This window comes from Larimichthys crocea, chromosome XX (genome assembly GCF_000972845.2).
Source record: "Larimichthys crocea isolate SSNF chromosome XX, L_crocea_2.0, whole genome shotgun sequence".
Taxonomy (NCBI): Eukaryota; Metazoa; Chordata; class Actinopteri; family Sciaenidae; genus Larimichthys; species Larimichthys crocea.
The window spans coordinates 1,291,568-1,309,207 of record NC_040030.1 but is presented as its reverse complement, the minus strand read 5'-3'; the positions used below and the strand labels follow the sequence as shown (position 1 = coordinate 1,309,207).

General features: G+C 42.4%; 2 protein-coding genes across 13 annotated transcripts in view; both read left to right on the top strand.

The window, feature by feature from the left end:
- Positions 1-7,329, top strand: part of magi2a (membrane associated guanylate kinase, WW and PDZ domain containing 2a) — a 224,191-nt gene extending 216,862 nt beyond the window's left edge. For 8 of the 12 annotated variants that reach the window (XM_027272505.1, XM_010738926.3, XM_019278453.2 and 5 more), the window contains 2 exons: positions 144-282; positions 3,878-7,329. In XM_027272505.1, the coding sequence (XP_027128306.1) occupies positions 144-282; positions 3,878-4,593 (855 nt within the window). In that variant the 3' untranslated portion in view covers positions 4,594-7,329. Of the gene's footprint in view, positions 1-143; positions 283-533; positions 672-3,877 lie in introns of those variants that run through there. The other 4 variants (XM_019278458.2, XM_019278455.2, XM_019278456.2 and 1 more) reach the window with 3 other exon arrangements.
- A 5,361-nt stretch (positions 7,330-12,690) lies between these two features.
- si:dkey-97m3.1 (fatty acyl-CoA reductase 1) overlaps positions 12,691-17,640 on the top strand; it is a 61,633-nt gene continuing 56,683 nt past the window's right edge. The window contains exon 1 of the mRNA XM_019278461.2: positions 12,691-12,940. Coding sequence (XP_019134006.1) covers positions 12,932-12,940 — 9 coding nt within the window. The 5' untranslated portion in view covers positions 12,691-12,931. The remainder of the gene's footprint in view (positions 12,941-17,640) is intronic.

Genomic DNA, 17,640 nt, shown 5'->3' with positions numbered 1-17,640 from the left:
CCAACCAAACTCTGAAAAGTTTTTCTTCATAGACAAGAAAGGACCTTCCCGAAACTGTTGCCATGATGTTGTCCAACATATCGTTGGACAGATCTCTGACAGATGTTTGTTTTAATCTCCATCACACACTTCCTGGCGTCCAGGTTGGAGACCAAATCATTGAGATCAACGGCGAGAGCACTCGGGACATGACCCACGCCAGGGCCATCGAGCTGATCAAGTCAGGAGGCCGGCGGGTTCGTCTTCTTCTAAAGAGGGGTACAGGGCAAGTCCCAGAGTATGGTAGGTGCCAAAACTTTAATCTTGACCTTCAGGATCATTTCTTAACTCTCGTTTAACTGTTTTCTCTTCACTGTCTTAATATCACTTCAACTCTTGATAACATTGTTCTAGCATGCATCTATATTCATGTTATATCTTCTGTCTTTATACTTTGTTCTCGCTGTATTCAGTATTTCACTTTGCTGTAAGAAAAACTAATTATTTGTCTCTTCTATCTTGACTAACACGAGTTTATCTTCTGTCCATTTCAGTGACCTATCACTAATTGATTGGTCTAGGTTGTTACTTCCCCTTCTATAGGAATGGTATCTTCCAGTTTCTCCATGTGCATGAAAAGTGACAAGCATGGCTCCCCCTATTTCTTCCTAATGGGCCACTCTAAAGACACGGTTTGTGATCATACGAATGTTTTTTTTCTTCACTTAACCCTGCCTTTTTTGTGCTGTGGTTTTTTGTGTGTGTGTGTGTGTGTTGTTTTGTTGTAACCGCCTGCACTTTTCATATTAGCACGGTGACGATTTTACCTTTTGGCTCATGAAATAATCAACAAATAGCTTGCTAAAAGACAAATTGGCTACCCTACCTACAGGCCAACAAAAATATAGCAATATGAGTGTTCGCCCTGAGTCAGCCAGATGAGATGAACGTGAAGTATCTCTGCAGATTATTTACCCAGTGAAATCTCGGCACAGCATGAATCGAGCCTGGAAGGGCACATTTATTCTTGTGACACCGTGGGTAATAAAACTCCAATGCGTCACTAACTCCCGTTGCTCCCAGACCAGCGTGGCGCTCACTTTTCCGCATCCTCCCACTAGACAGAAAGACGTTTTTTTGGGGGGGGCGCAGTGATGCACATTCATCAGGGTTTGGCCTCGGCAGTCACCCTCCAGCCCTTAAACACAGGAAACAAAGGGTGATGTCGTCGGCCCGTTTCTGCCAACCCAACTCATTTCCAAGCAGGGATTTAATCTCTTTGTTGTCATGCTCGCCTTGAGGTTGTTTTACAGCCTTGAAATATGCACAGAGGGAGTCTTGTGGTCAGCCAGAAGACACAGTCCTCCGTCATCAGACATCTTCTGTGTTCTTTCCGATTTCTCCGCGCCGCCAAAAAGTCGAAGCAGCAATTGAATCCACATGTTCTGCTTGTGTGTGGGCTTGATTCAGCATTTCATCACCGGTAGTTTGCAGGCACTTTATTTGCATACTAGAAGGTTATGCAAATCATCTATGGTGATTAATTTGGCTATTTAAAAACATTAGCATGCTGGTGTTCAAAGGAGAGCGAGTTATTTTCGTTTCAGGTTATTGTGTTCTTTTTAGGAACAGCTGAACCCAAAACAAACAGAAAATTCAGGATATAAGCAGTGTCATGTTTGCATAAAAAGTCATATGGTTGTGGGCATGTGCATGGATATTATTGTGTGGCTGTCTGTGTGGCACTGTGTGTGTTTTTGTGCCTGTCTAGCATTAGATCTGCAACTCCAGGGTATATATTTATCGAAATCCTGAGAATTAGACTTTAGAAATTAAGAATGCTCAAAGTTCTATCAAAGTTAACTCTACAGTTAACTAAATAATGACAATCAAGAATAGAAATGACATCAAGAAAAGCCAGTCAGACTCAAGATTAGCCATAAGCCATAGGTACATACCTTACCTCACCAGAATGTAACTACATCTCACAGTGACTCAGACCGCAACAACTTTGATTGGTCCGCCTGGTGCGTCTGCACATACAGTATGTATGAAAACGGGAGGTGACTCAGGTTAATAACGCTGTTTCTTTAGTTTCAGGGGCAGCATGGCAAAAAAAGGAAACAGGGAAAACTTATAGACGAGGGAGAGTTTTAGTTTCAGTCACCACTTTTTGAAAAATACACAAAGAAAACACAGCGGCCCAGAAACCGTGTCGGCAACTAGCGATTTGGCTGCTCACAGTGAATCTTACACTTCCGATAATGCAACTTACATCTGTTGTTAACACTCCATAAAAACTTTCTCAAACTCAAACCGAGAATAGATGTGTAATTCTTCCAGACTGGACAAAGCTTCCTGCAGAGCCACAGAGGACATTATATAACCAGTAAAATCACTTTGACGTCTGAAATAAGTGTTGAGTTTTTAAGCTCACATTTCTCTCTTATTTAAACACTCTCAAAGTTCAAACTTTCGCAGATTTAACAAAAATAAGTACAATACTGTATTAGTAAATGAAACCAAAGATCAAAACCTGTTTTCAAGGCCAAACATTTTTAACAAATTAAATTTTAATGATCAATCTACGAGGTTTGACACATAAGAAATTATTACCAGTAACTCACGCATATTTCACAGTTCCTCTGACGGTGTCGAACACAATGCGCGTTCATAGTGTACGCTGTAAAAAAAAAAAAAAAAGCATGCAAAATTACGCAAAAAATCTGCGAAACAGTGAGTCCGCGAAAAGTGAACCGCGTTATAGTGAGGGACAACTGTAATCAATATTTTCAAAACAACAGTAACTACACATGATGTGAAAGCTGCAGGTGGCTGTCTGAACACTACCTGCCCAGCACCAAGCAGCAGACATACACAGTTAGTAACGAGCTGGTGAACATAATTGAGCATTTAACAGCTAAAGAGTCACATATTTCTCTCAGGAGTTGGTGGAGACCAAAAACTGACTCCAAATGACGAATGCTGCTCCATGTGTAAATAGTAAAACTGTTTGCTAGGTTAAACTGTTTCTCTGCTGCCCTCAAGTGGCCAAAAAAATCATCTCTTGCACACATTTACATAGTTTAGCTTGTGTTACGGTGACTCATCAGAAATTTAAGCAGACCTGAGCTGAGAACACAAACATATGACAATCACAGACACACTCTTTAACGTCATTGTTCCTTGGTATACTGCAGGTAAAAGGCTGTGAAGTCACAGCGTATTTAGAAATGATCAGGTACTCTCTCTCTGCCTCTTAGTCCTGGATCTAATATGCTCCAGCGCTGCGTGAGAGTCTGCTTATAATTGGACCTCATGGCGTCGGTGTTGCTAGCCCTAGCCCTCTGCCCCCTGCCTAGCCCGGCTGAAAATGACTGATGGCCGGGGGACCGAAACCCATCGGTGCAGAAACAGGAGCTAACAGTCTGTGAGAGTGGAGAGTTGTGGAGGAGCACGCTGTAGATTCACTGCAGCTGCTACACTGGATACACACTTCTTTAGACCTAAGAGAGAGAGAGAGAGAGAGGGGCCCTCGGCCCCTGAGGTTTTCATTCTCGCTAAAGCACCACCCTATTGAGCACATCATCCATTTCATTAAACCTGTTTTCGATTTTCCGCCAAGGTTTTAGATTGGCCAAGGCTTTAAAGAGAGCTATGGGAGGCAGATTGATGTTGTCTAAAAGTGGAGTTGCCCTGTGACACGTTGGGAGTAGGCTGTAGTCCTGCTCTGATGTTTACTTTAATGCTTTTAGCTTGTAGAATAGGAATGATTGCCGTGTTGATTATCTTTGTTTTGATTTAGTGTTTGGTTGTGCCGTGGCATGTGTGCAAGCTTTTAAGCCGAGTGTGTTTGTGTGTGTGTGTATTTTATTGACAGTGTGTATGTGTGTTCCAGATAATGCCGCCCCATGGGATGCTCGCCCTTCAGCCTCCCCAAGCCTGTCGGAAGTAGCCCCTCCCATCGACAGCCTTTCCATGTCATCGCCTTCATCTCATCTGGCCCCAGCCCCCGACCCGCCTCACCTGTCGCCTCTGGACGTCCCTCGAGACCCGGTGGCAGGAGACAGCAGGAAGGAGCATTCGAAGAGCCCCCAAAAGGCCGAGCTGCTAAATCCAGATCCGAACAGCAAGGCAAGGAGAGCGGCTGGGAGCGGTAGAGCCAAGAAGGAGGGTGGCAGGTCCACCCACAAGGGGCACAGGGTGCAGCCCACTACTGAGGGGGAAGGGGGCAAGGAGGGGCAGAGCGGGGAGCCCAAACCTACCAGGAGCACCAGAGGAAGGTCCAAGGACAGAAACACAGGGGACAACAGAGAATCCACCCAATCTCCCAGCACCTCCAAGCTCCCGCACACTAACGGGAACAGCAGGGAGGATGTGGAACGTTACAGTGGCGGGCAGCAGGTGGAGTCGGAGCAGAGCAACCCCAGGCCCAGGGAACCGGACAGGGGTCTGGGAGAGAGCCGGCCCAGCCTGCCCAACAAGAGCACCACCAGCAGCGGAGGCAGCGCAGCAGGGAGGAAGGCCACGGTCTCTCCCGGGCCTTGGAAGATCCCTGGATCGGACAAGCTGCCCAGCACACTGCGCACAGGCACGTCCACGCTGAGCAGATAACACCGCGGCTCCAGCAGTTATACAGTGGCCACACTCATGTAAACTAACCCACCCCCACCTGGATGAAGCTACGCATCCTCACACCCTCCTGTGCTCCTTTATCCCCCTCAAGCGCCTCGATGCCATTCTCCCATAGACCACAGAGTCAAAACCAAGGGGAGGCAGGGTGATCTGGACCACGTGTTTTTAGAGTTTTATTTATGATATTGTACTCTAAATTATTTTGAGAAATATTTTACACCCACCACCTTAAGAAACTGGAAAATCATCCACTTTTTAAAGAATAAAAATGGAAGTAGAATGTGTGTGTGTAGCGTGGCGGGGAAACATTTTGGGGGGGTACAAACTTTATTTTGAGTTCACCCCAAAGCAGAACCGGGGGACAAACATGCAAATATAAGCAACTGTTGGTTGCCATTGGATTTTTATATATATAAATACATATATATATATATAAATCTTCACAATGGAGTGTTTTATGAACTGGAATGTTTAAAAAAAAAAGAAGGTTTGCCTGTTTTTGACGAGAGCGAATGGAACAAAGAGTGACAGCGGAGATGAAATCTACTCATCAGAACTTTGCCTTAACAGAGACTGTATGGGCCTGAATCTGTCTTGAATAATCTATCAGATGATTATAGACATAGATATATTATAAATTGAATATGAATATGTGGGAACATTTTGTAAATAAGATCATCTTTTAAGTGAACAGAACCTTAGTTTGAGCCCGATGGAAATTCTAGTCTAGACGAGCTAAACGGCGCGACATGGACAAGAACTTTGAACACACTCCCTCTTCTACACTCCCGTTCAGCCCTGTGATTGCATTATTTTTATTTTTTTGGTTGGTTGGTTGGGAGTGGGGTTGTCTGCACGGTCTGTTTGTGATTGAATCCTCCGGAGTTCATCGGGGGTGCCGTGTCAAACCATTTTTCTCATTTCCTGTGCTTAACGAGCAAAACAATCCACGACGGCGATGTCCAGCCGGACGCTGAGAGAAGGAGCGACCGAGGGGCAGAGTGCCTTAGACTGACTGAGAGAGGTTGGCTTGTAAGTCAAAGGTTGAACTCCCAAAAACACTTAGGAGGGTTCAGAACAGGCTGCTATACAACATCAACTTTACAGATATAAATAATAAACAGTATTCTTTCAGATATGAGTGTGACATGGTGAAATATATAGTTTATTTCACAAGCTTATGTGTGAAAATTAGCCCATTACCAGGAGTGTTTGATGGTCTTTATTTGTGCAGGTGGTTCATTCTGGGTCATTACTGATTTCCTAATGAGGTCTGACGCTTATAATCTCCATAAATATGAGATGGTGTCTTTAAAGTTCAGCACGGAGCGCAGAAAAAAACAAAACTGAACTTGTAAAATCTGATATCGAATCTATCTTACGTGTCAAAAGCTTGCCCGCCTAACAATCTGTAACCTGAATGAATGAATGAATGAACACCTCTCAGTTTGAAAGACGACACGTTTCTATCATTTCCAGATCGGCTGAGAAGAGGTTGCACCTGTCACAGCGACGATCAGCTGCTGAATTTGATTTGTTTTCAGCGATTGTGTCTTCACTGTGTGATATTAGGAACATCTCCACGCCAAAGCTCCCTGTAGACGTTCATTTATTTTACCTGCCCCCAGAGTTTGACTCTGTTTGAAGGCATAAACATGCAGGTGTACCCGACACCTGACATGTCACTAAGCCACACCTCCTGTAGTTACTGTTGCTATGGTTTCCATTCTGGTACAGCGGTTTACAGCGATCGATGGGAGGGGTGGGCAACTTGAAATTCGCCAACATTTATGAAATAATGGGCACAAACAGTAGTAAACAAAAGCTGCCTCATATTTCTAGCTGCCAACTGACAATTATCCAGATGAAGTCAACAGTCAACTGGCAGATAGTGTGTCTGGCTGACTTTTGAATGCTTCCAGCTGACAAAAAAAAAAGCACTTATAATGCTTAATTACACACTTGATGGCTGTATTCATGACGATGTGCTGAGATAATTAGGCTAAAGCTGCAAGTTTCAGGCAAAAACTCTTCACGTGATCATGTAGAAGACTTTGAAATAAAGAAACGGTGTGTTGCAGGGTAGATCTGGTGTTTAAAGATGAGAAGATGAGGCTGGTGTTTGGCTGGTTGGCTAACAAACCTGTTTGTATGTTTTTATTTATAGAAAAGTCTTTTTGGATGAAGACTAACCCACGAAGTTAACGCTATCTCGGGTAACGCTGCTGGCTGTAGTGTAAACATACTCAAATCTAATGAAGAGCAGGACAGAAATGCTAATATTAGATAGTGAACTAGTTTAGCCGGTCGTGCTTAGACTCTTACACCTGTGGTTTGAGGTTCGGAAAGGCTAAAATAAGAAATGCAGAGTATCGTTCTTACTGCTACAACACGTGGAGAAATCCAGGCCTGCATGGTTGGTTGCAGTTGCTTCAGCTATGATTGAAGGAGAGGTTTTTACACAAGAGGTCAATTTAACAAAAGTTTCCCGTCCTTCCTCTGGTCCAAGAAGTGCTTAAACAATGTTTAAAGAATAAAAAAGCGTAAAAGAAGACGAGTCATTATGTTTGCCATTTGCGATCCATGGAGGAGTAAGCAGCCTGACTTTTAAAGCACAATCTCACACGGAGAAGTTTGGGATGTCGAAGAAAATCATCAGCCAGGCTCACAGCCCCTTCAATCACGTGTTGATGTTGTGCAGAGACAAAAAAAAAAGCCCCAAATCTAAATTTAACATTTGTCAGACTGGCTGTAGCACATGCTGCCTCCATACATCATGCATCATTCTTGCTCCTTTATTCGAAGCAGAAATAAATTTTAAAAAATGTGTATTTTTGCTCAACCTTTGCACAACTCACTGCTTTCCACATCTGAGCTGTTTTCCATTGAGCCAAAATGTAAGTTTTTCTACAGAAAGCAAAAAAACAAAACAAAAAAAAGACATTAGAGAGTTTTTTTTGTAAAGTGTGTGTGTTGAAACAACAGCACGCGCTACACCATGAACTCCACCCTAAACGGCTCAGTATCACTGTGTAGTGTTATAGCAGTGTGTAGACCCTGAACAAATATCTCTATAAATATGACTCAGTGTACTATTGATGGTCACAAAGACTGTAAGTGGAGCAACTATTTTTATGAAATGCAACACTATGGATATATTAACTTTTGCAAAAATCTTGTTTACCTGTATGATATACTGAAACGCTGTCAAAATAAAAGAAAATCTTGACACATGACAGATTTATTTAGGACATGCTGCCGTGTGATTTATTATGGGTGTGTTTATTTATTAAAGTGTATAGAAGAAGTGGAAGTGATTAAGCAGTGAATATGCTGGATTATAATGCACTATAATGTAGTTGTAAACAGATTTAGAGGAGCTGTAACTCCTCTTGTACCTGCAGAAAGAGTTTTTCTACCATGAAATAACAGATTTTAAATCATGTCGGTGCTGCATTGACTTGTAATCAGGTGAATGGTGCCTCCGGCTGCTCCGCATCAACTCTTGCTGTTTGACTGAATTTCCTGATGGATGGTAAAGTTAGCTGCTGTTAGTTCAGTTTGTTAGTTTGTCTGAGCTCAGAGCACCAGGGGGGTGTTAGTCTTTGTACCATTGGTGTTGTGGACCACCAGGAAGAAGAAGAAGAAGAAGAGGAGGAGGAGGTTTTCAGGTCCAGAGAGTGAAGCCAGTGTCGTGCCAGAATCAGAGCTGAGCTCAGCAGCCTCTATGGACGAAAGGGGACATAAAGACCAAAGGGGACGTCGACGGAGGAAGCTAAGAAGAGAAAAGGAAAGAGTGAGCAAGAGTAAATCTGGGACTGACTTTCAGTCGTTGGTAGGAGCTGAGCTGCTGTGTCTGCTGTTGTTGTACTTCACTGATGTTTGGCTGTTGGCTTGCACACACCTTAAAGAGCTTCTTTCAGATACATCGAAGAACTTCATGTGTCAAATCAGTTCCCCTTTACATGTTAGAGCTTTCAGCTGCTCTTGTTGTCAAATATTTCATCAATAAACCATCATATTTAATGTCAATGTTCATACATATTATATATGATATTATATCTGTTTACAATTACATTATAGTCTAATATGGAAAATATATTTATTGTTTATATACTGCTTATAAATGCTAGAAAACAGACAGGGGGTTAAAATAAAGTGTGAGCTGCTTTCTTATGTTTATACTGTTGTAATGTCACAGTTCGGCCACATGGAGGCATCTAATGAAATACAGCACATAATACTTTATATATATAAAAAAAAACAGAAGTAAATCTCTTGATTTGATTTACTGAATGGAGGTATTGGTCTTAAATATAGAGATTATAAATACGGATTGTTTTATTCAGCCTTGTGCAGGTTGAATAAAACAATCCAGTGTTTTTAAAAGTCGTCTGTGCACATCCTGCCTGACTCCACTGGGTGTCAGTGTAGACCAGGCCTTTGCTTTAATGCTGCCTGGTTTCATAATAGTTGAACTTACATAAAGTTATTAGTCAAACTAAATGTTACAAGCATTTCATCATGCAGTGCTCAAGAACATCACATTATATTTTAAAGTCTGGGTGAATAATATATGATCATGGGTGTGTGCGCTTCCTGTAGTTCATGTTGTGGTTTTCACAGGTACATCCTTTTGTAATATGCATAAAAACATGTGAAACACAGACTTTAGTTTACATCAGGATGAATTTATGATGGGATTTTATTTTGTAGCAAACCTTAGTTTGGTTTAATGTGTCACAATCTGACATTCAGAAGTTCAGTGTGTATACAGAGGCCTGTGCATCAAACAGACAGAGGGTGAGAGATAAAGCACTGCAGGAGCAGGACGACGAGCTCTCCTGCAGAGGCAGCGCTGGTCCAGGCTGCCTGCTGCCAGCTGGAAGCTGCTGGCTGGTGCCTGTATTCTCCACAGGGGCGAATCAATCCAGAGCTGTGCTCACGTCTCCACTGGGAGAACGACAAGCCTCAGTACAGACCTCAGCAGACTGCTCTGCTCTTTTTTGAAGAACCACCTTTGACTTGTTTATCAAACAGCACTCTGGGCTGAAATCATTAGTCTGCACGCAGGGTGTCCTGCGGCAGTTTTATGAGCTGAAACTGCTCGTCTAAGCTGCACAAATGACTGTTTGCCAGTATGGCTCACGTCCCCGGATCTCAGCTGACAGCACCACACACTGTCCTAATGTATCTCCCAAACACACACACACACTAATGTAATTGACAGTAGGCATGACTCAGATTTTCACAGCAGCGTTTGATGGATTGCTTTACCTCCTCCGCCAACGTCTCTGGTGTTCTCCCTCACTGAATTGCTTCATCCCGTAGCATCTCATCAACACTAAACATATTGCCAGTGAAATAACTGCAGTGCGGAGATAACATGAAGTACAATGAGTTCATCCTTCAAGAGGACTTCTCTTTATTGCACACACACACAAAAGAACTACCAGCATCTCCAGTGGAAGGGAAATAATAATCTCACATGGGAGCAACAAAGTCTCTGGAAAGTCCTGGTCATGCACGGTTTCATACTCTGCAATCAAAGAGCATGCAGTGTTTCAGCGCCATGAATTTTTATGTTTAACATCAGTGCAATCCGCTTTTAAACCTGGATCATGGTGGATGCCTCTAAAGGAAAACCAACATTTAAGGAACACCATGGCATACCTGCAGAAGAAAACCATGGGTTGTTCCTGTGTGCCGCTTTGAGGTTTGTGGGTCAAAGCTCAGTTTGCAGCTGCTCTTTTATGCCTCCCACACTTCCACCGTGTTAAAGCAACATTACATAGAAATTGGTATGTTTGCGATTTAGCACCCCAGTTTGCCACTGGCGTAAATATGGACAGCTGTACATGTGTCCAACAGCAGTCAGCCCAGCTCGGCGTCTGTCTTTCAGCCTTTTATTTCACCAAAGACTAAAAGTCAGTCCTGGATTTACTCTTGCCTGACAGCTTCTTGCTCGCTCACTCTCTCATTTTCTTCTCTTAGCTTCCTCTGTCAACATCCCCTTTGGTCTTTTCGTCCCTGTCATTATGTCCATAGAGGCTGCTGAGCCCACTTGCCCAGCTCCTGTTCTGGCACGACACTGGCTCTACTCCCTTGTCAGAATCAGCTAAAAACCACTTCACCCTGGTCGTTCAAAACACCTGTGGTACAAACACTAACACTCCCCTGGTGCTTGGAGCTCACAAATCTGGGCAAACTGAGCTAACAGCAGCTACAGAAGGCAGCAGTTTACTTCACTGTCCATCAGGAAACTCTCTGATGTTGAGGTGGACATCAGAGGGAAAACCAGAAAACATTTCACTAAAATAAGTGAAACAGCTGACGGTCTGTGACTGCTGTAAAGCGTTAAGTGTGAGGTTACACAGCGAGAACAGGTGTACACGTTCACCTGATTAAATCTGTTATTTCATGAAGACTAGTTATGGAATGTTGCTTCAGAGTTGCTTTTCCTGTAGATCATTGGAGGGGAATACCATTCTGTACACACCCACTAAGCATGATCTACAACTATTTGCTAAACCAGTTCTACCGTGTGCACATACTTTTGTTGATTATCTTGCTGTTACTGCATGGCTGAGGCAAAGAGCAGAGCATGTGCCCTTCAGCTAAATGCAGTGAAATCGATTGAATTGAACCGAAACTGTGAATCATAATCAAAGCCGTGGCGAGATGTGGAATGACGGCACCAACTGGAGCTTTAAGTGTCCTCCAGGTAACGGGGCTGAGAAGTAATAACCGATGCCTGGTACTTGATAACTTTAATTATGCATCAGTGATTTGCAACCAGGGAGGCAGATTATCTGCTTTGCATGATTTGTTTAGTTTCTTTTTCGTTTTATGTGGGCGTCAATAGAAAGGGCCTGCTCCGACATGCTGGTTCAGCTGCAAAGTGAACAATGGGTTCAGCTTAAGAGCCATCAATGGATCATTTTATGTTAGGGGATAAGTTGTGTACTGTTTCAGATGATTTAGAGAAGCGCATTATTGAGTGAACATGGATAAGGTTGGGGGATGATCAAATTAGATTGATCTTATCTAATTGGATTGATGGTTTACGGCCAACTTTCTGCCTTGGACAACCTGGGAGTGTTTGAGGTCACAGTATGTTTTAAAGAGCGAGTCAGATTCACAGGCTGCAGTCATTTTCTTGGATCCTGTCGTGCATCAAACAAACAGCAGAAAGTTTGATGTCATTTTTTGAAACATTTCAAGGTGTGTGCATGCCTTCATAGCAACTCAACTAGATTATTGTCTCGTCTCTGCTTACTTACTGACTTCCTTACACTGGCTACCAGAATTTATTCAGATTTTCTGGCCTTTAGACGCCTCACCCCGAGTTATTTAGCAGATCTTTTAGTGCCCTATGTCCCTTCCTGCTCCCTGAGACCCTCGGATTTCATTCTTGGTCGTTCTTTGGCGTTGACAGAGCCTTTGTAGTTTGGACTCTGAGTCCTGAGGAGATCAGAGACGCAAATTCTAACTTTTAAATCACCTTTTAAAAATGACTTTTAAAGGTCCAGTGTATAGTTTTTTAGTATTTATTGACAAGAATGGAACGCAATATCCATTAGTATACTTCCATCACCTGAAAATAAGAAGCCAAACGCTGATCTAGATGTGACCTTTTGCTTTTAATGTCAGAGTTTTTCCTACATGTTTGGACGGAGAGGACTAAATCCTACACACTCTTTATTTTATGTTAATCTTTATATATTTATAGCTTTCAGTTCATTGTTTGTGTTTGTTTGTATTATATTTTACTATGAAACAGTCTAGAGATATGACACAAGAACTCTCATCCTCTTTCACTTCATGAATTTAGAGTTTGGTTTCAGTTTATTCCCAGTTTCCTTTCACACACGTGTATATTTTTTGTTTTGCATATGCCGAATTTAACATTTTGATGATTCAAATCAAAGCTGCTACTTTCAGCTTGTCACGGAACAAACCCTGCAGCACGCCTCGTTAACCCCGCAGGTTTTTGAATGAGGTCTGGTGCGGGGCTCGGTCTGCACACGGCAGAACGACGCGGGACTAGGGGAGGGCCCACGGGCGGGGTGACGCGCCCTGCCCACTCAAGGATCTCGTATTTGTGGAGCAGTGTGTCTAGCTGCAGCTGTCTGTAGACAGGCAGGCAGGCAGAGAGGCAGTCTGCGGGGCCGGACTGGTGGTTTTCTGAAGGTGGAAGTATCCCAGCAGCTCAGAGCCCAGGGGCGGCCGGTGGGAGGAGGCAGAGAGTCCGCAGCTGCCGCACCGCACAGCTTCTCTGAAACCCGCAAGAGGAAGGAGGCGCCCGCATCAACCGATGTCAACGGTAAGGAGGATTTTTAATCATGTATTTATTAATCTTTTGTTTTTTTTGGTATTTAAACGTGGATTTCGAGAGGCAGAGATCTGTCGTGGCACGCCGCTGCCGGAGCATCTTTGCCCGGGTTGTGTGGTTGGAGGAGCAGCGGGAGTGAGCATCAACACGCCGGGGCTCGACATGTCTCTTTAAAATATCTAAAAAATGTTGGTTCGAGTCTAAAACGCGTGGGAGCTGTGTGTGAGGACAAGACCACGCGGTTAGCGCGAAAGTTGTGGCCGCCTCCGGCAGCAGGGCGGCGGGGCAGCTGGACGGCTCGAGCCGCAATCAGCGCGGAGCAGCTGCGGGAAGCTGGCGACCGTTAGAGCCGGAGGAACGGGAAGTAAGGAGCGGGGCCTTCAAAATAAAACCACAGACCTATTTAGAGAATTAAAAAATAAATAAATTAGTGTGGTAGGATAGTATTTCTAAAGCCACAGATTGAACGTGTGAATCATCTTATGTCCAGAAACTGAAACCCAACATGGTGTACGTTTTATTCTGGATCAAACAAGTAACCGTGAAGTGCTTTGAAACCAATTTTGATTTGTTTTGTAGCCCATGAAAGTGATAGACACTATCAAATATTAATTTCACCCAGTTGTACTAGTTTACATCAAAAGCTGCTACTAACATTTCATCCTGTTTAACTTCATATTACCTTTTTTATAAATAAAAAGTGTGCATTGGTTGGAATTAAATTGATTAATCAACCGATCATCAATTGTTTAATTAACAAATTCATCTTCAACTTATTGGAGATTTCCTGCTTTTTCTCAGAGATGAGATGGTGGAGTGATGATGGGCTGCCATGTTACGACGCAGTTAAGGTTTTGGCACCTTGCTCAAGGGCACCTGGAGATTAACTGGCACCTTTTCTAGCTATCAGTCCATGCTGGACTTGAACTGGTCACGCTGGTGGACGACGCTATTGCCACAGTTAATTGCCAACAATTAAACAACTCAACCATTTACGTCTCTCTGATTCTCTAATTTCAGCTCCTCATGTGTGAATGTTTTCTGGTTTATTTAGTCCTCTGTAAACATTAATTTTTCATGCATTTTCTGACATTTTCCTGACGGTTAATCAAAAAAAAGAATCCTTATATTAATCGATGATGAAAATAATCATTAGTTGCAGCCTGTACTCGCTCAATGGTCGCATTTTTATAGATAACAAAACCAAAACCAAAATGTTCATTATTTTGCTACATTTTATTTTTTATTTTGAAAAGTCATACCGGAAGTGGCCTCATAACAACGGCTCTGTCTTGACGCATTCGAACGCTGACCGTTGGTGCGATTTATTCTGAAAAACGTTTGTTTGGTTAAACCGTTTGTTTTTAATCATCACAGTGATTAAAAATTAACAGTTTGATTAGAAGTATTATTAATATTTTACAAACTGAAGAGCAGATCTGACCGGCCTGTCGTCTTCGTCTTGTGTGTGTGTGTGTGTGTGTGTGGTTTGCCATGTGGAGGCGAACCGTTTGAATCACCTCACCTCACCGATGAGGTCTGACTGAGATGACAGAAGCTGACTCTGATCCTGAATCTGTCCTCAGATCAGCTTCTGGCCTCTCACATCAGACCACATGCACCTATTTTAAAATATCAATACAGACTCCAGATCAGAGGAGAAATATGTTTTTTTTTTTTTTTAATATGATTCATTTTTACTCTACAGACAGCTCTGATTACCTTTTCAAACAGGCAAGAGTAAACTAAACATGATAGGCACGGCTTGATAACCGGTCGTCTGCATGCTTCCCCTCCCAGTCGGTGTCTATTTACAATGTGCTTGCTACATTGTCCATAAATGTCATAAATTATATACATGCGTGCACTTTTTTTTCCACTTTTACGCAACAGCAAAGGCCGTTACGTCTCCCTAAAACTAGCTTTGATGTCTTTAGAGAAGAGTTATTTACATTTTTTGTTCCATTTTGAGAAATGAAATCTTGTTTTTGCAGCCGTGTGTGGTCATTACTTGGAGCTATATTTTTGTTAGGGGGTTCCTCTGTCTTTATTTTGTTGGTTTTATTATTAGCATTGGACTAGTAGGTTTACAACCATTGACAGTATAAAGAATGGACCTGTGGTGCCGTCACCATGTTGGTAGTACTGCCTCCACTGGCTCCTGGCTAATTTGTGAATTTCCGTTGGAGCCTGTCAATCAAATGTGTGTCCATGCTGTTAATTCTGCATAATTTTAAATCAAATGTGTGTCCATGCTGTTAATTCTGCATAATTTTACGCTTTAATATAATCTGAACAGGTGAGTTGTATATAAATTCACCCTCAGTACAGTTGTCATGAACGGGGAAATTAGCTACAGAGACCAAAACAGTTTTTTGTACCAGGCTGTAAACATGTTTATTTCTGCTGTGAAGTTGGACATTTGAACATGGGGACGTTTGAGGAAATGCATTTCCAAGGCTGCCACTTGGTTATTATATAACAATTATTTTGCTTAAAGGTCCAGTATGTACGATTTTAGGTGGAATCTAGTGGCTAAATATCTAATGTTCTAGCCATAAGAATATCTACAAAGAGAGTGGGTCCTCTTTGTCATGTTGTCTGGCCATGTAGCTTGACAGTATCCCAGAATGGACAAATCAAACACTAGCTTTCACATTTTTCACCATCACTTGAGGTTCTCCTACTAGCTCGGAAGGGGAGAGTGAGGAAAGGGGTGTTCAGTTGGTTGCGATTTGCAAGTTTACCACGAGATGCCACTAAAACCTTCACACTGGACCTTTTTAAATATGTGTTGAATAGATAAATAGTGAAAGAAAATGGCAACAAAAATGTGACTTTTATAATCAAAACAGTTGCTGATTAATGTTCTTTCAATCATCCTGTCTCATCATCAAAACGACCATGTCATGGATTGTTCCTCCATGTCTGTTTTATTGACACAAGCATGCACACACAATAAGCTGATACAGTCTGTACACAGATCAATATTAGAGGCTTTATCCCGTGTAATAAATACGACGCCCAAGCTACACAGGGTGCAGGAAAGAAGCATATCTCATTCAAACAGAGTGCCACTTTTCCTTTTCAATTTATAAGCCGTCTAACATAGAATGTCAGTACGTGATATGGTGCAAACTGTGAGCAGATTTCCCTCCTTCGAAAATGTGTTTTGATGTGCGATTTTTATAAATTTAGCTCGTCACCGTCTGAGCTATAAGTGGCAAAATGAGAAAAGTGTCTTGAGCTGATTTTCTAAATCGGGATCACAAATAGAGCTCTAATTATCATCACGAGATGACCTATATTTTGTTCTCGGATAAGTGTTAGGTAAGTGTGCACGCATGTTCGTGGATGTGTGCTCATTATAGCTGCATAGATGCTGCCAGAAAGCTTCTATAAACACACGTGGTTACTTTTAGCACATCTGAGGAGGTAAAAGTTGTTGGATTTCATAAGGAAGAATGCTGAGGCTGATTTCTAGGTTCATAACCTTCCTTGTTTACTGTGCTCTGTCTCCTCCAGCCACCATAGATCCTCCAAACACCCTCGGCTCTCTTCCTTTATCTTATTTCTCTCTTTCAACCTCCACTTCACCTCCCTCCTCCCCTGTTGCAGGTCCTCCTAAATCTTTAAATGCTAAGTAGACACGTTGCTGCTCTTTCCAGTCCACCACAGAGAGCAGTAGTATGATACAACGAGTGAGTGCAAAGGCACGATGGGGAGAGCAGCGTGGGAGCTGTTTCTTCCTCGCATCTCTGCGTCCACGGTTTGAGGCAGTTTAAGAAGGCTGTGATATAAAGATGTGGTCTGGCGTGAGGGGATTGTGCACTGTGCCTCCTCAGCCTCTGCGAGGATGTAAATCTGTTTATATTGTCGGTGTCGTGGGTCTGTGGAGGAGGCGAGGAAGCCTGCTTTACTGTCTCCATTAAAGGAAGGAAGCTCCCAGTACATCAGTTTATATAACCATGTCCTCAAGGCCACAACATGGTGTGATTGGTGGCAAAGCAGTGCTTTAAGCTTAACGCTGTCTTGCTAACATATTCACAACAACAATGTCAGATGCTGATAGGAGTGTTGTTATAAAATATGGGAATAATGAGATTTATAATGGAGCTAGACAAGGTTTTAAAGTCTGAGACTGTGGGCTCAATTCCTGCATGACTATGGGATCACGATGATGTTATTTCATGCCATAGATATTATAAATTGAGCCAGGATAGTCTAATATTGCTGTTTGCCATAACTTCAGACTACACTAAATACATTAATAAATAAATTGGTGAGGAAAAATAGTAAAATTGCCCAAAACTGCTGTATCTGAACTATATTTCTAACCAAACCACACACGTTTAGGTTATTCTGCGTGATCTCCTTTTGATAATTAATGTGATATTTTCACTTCCAGTCACTGAGCCTCCCATGAAACTGTTTGGAGCCACCCTGTAAAGAGAGTCAGTTCCTACAGTTCATCCTGAGGGGACCATGAATGTTTGTATTAGGTTGTCAGCTTTCAGTTTTTATTATTCATTAATCTGGTGAATATGTTTATGATAAATTGATAAAATGGCACCAGAAAAAATCCTTCACATGTCCTTATATCCCACAGATGATCCAAACCATCCAAATTTTCAAGTTTCGGATGCTGTAAAATGGAGAGAAGCAGAAAAGCTTGAAAATATTTGACATTT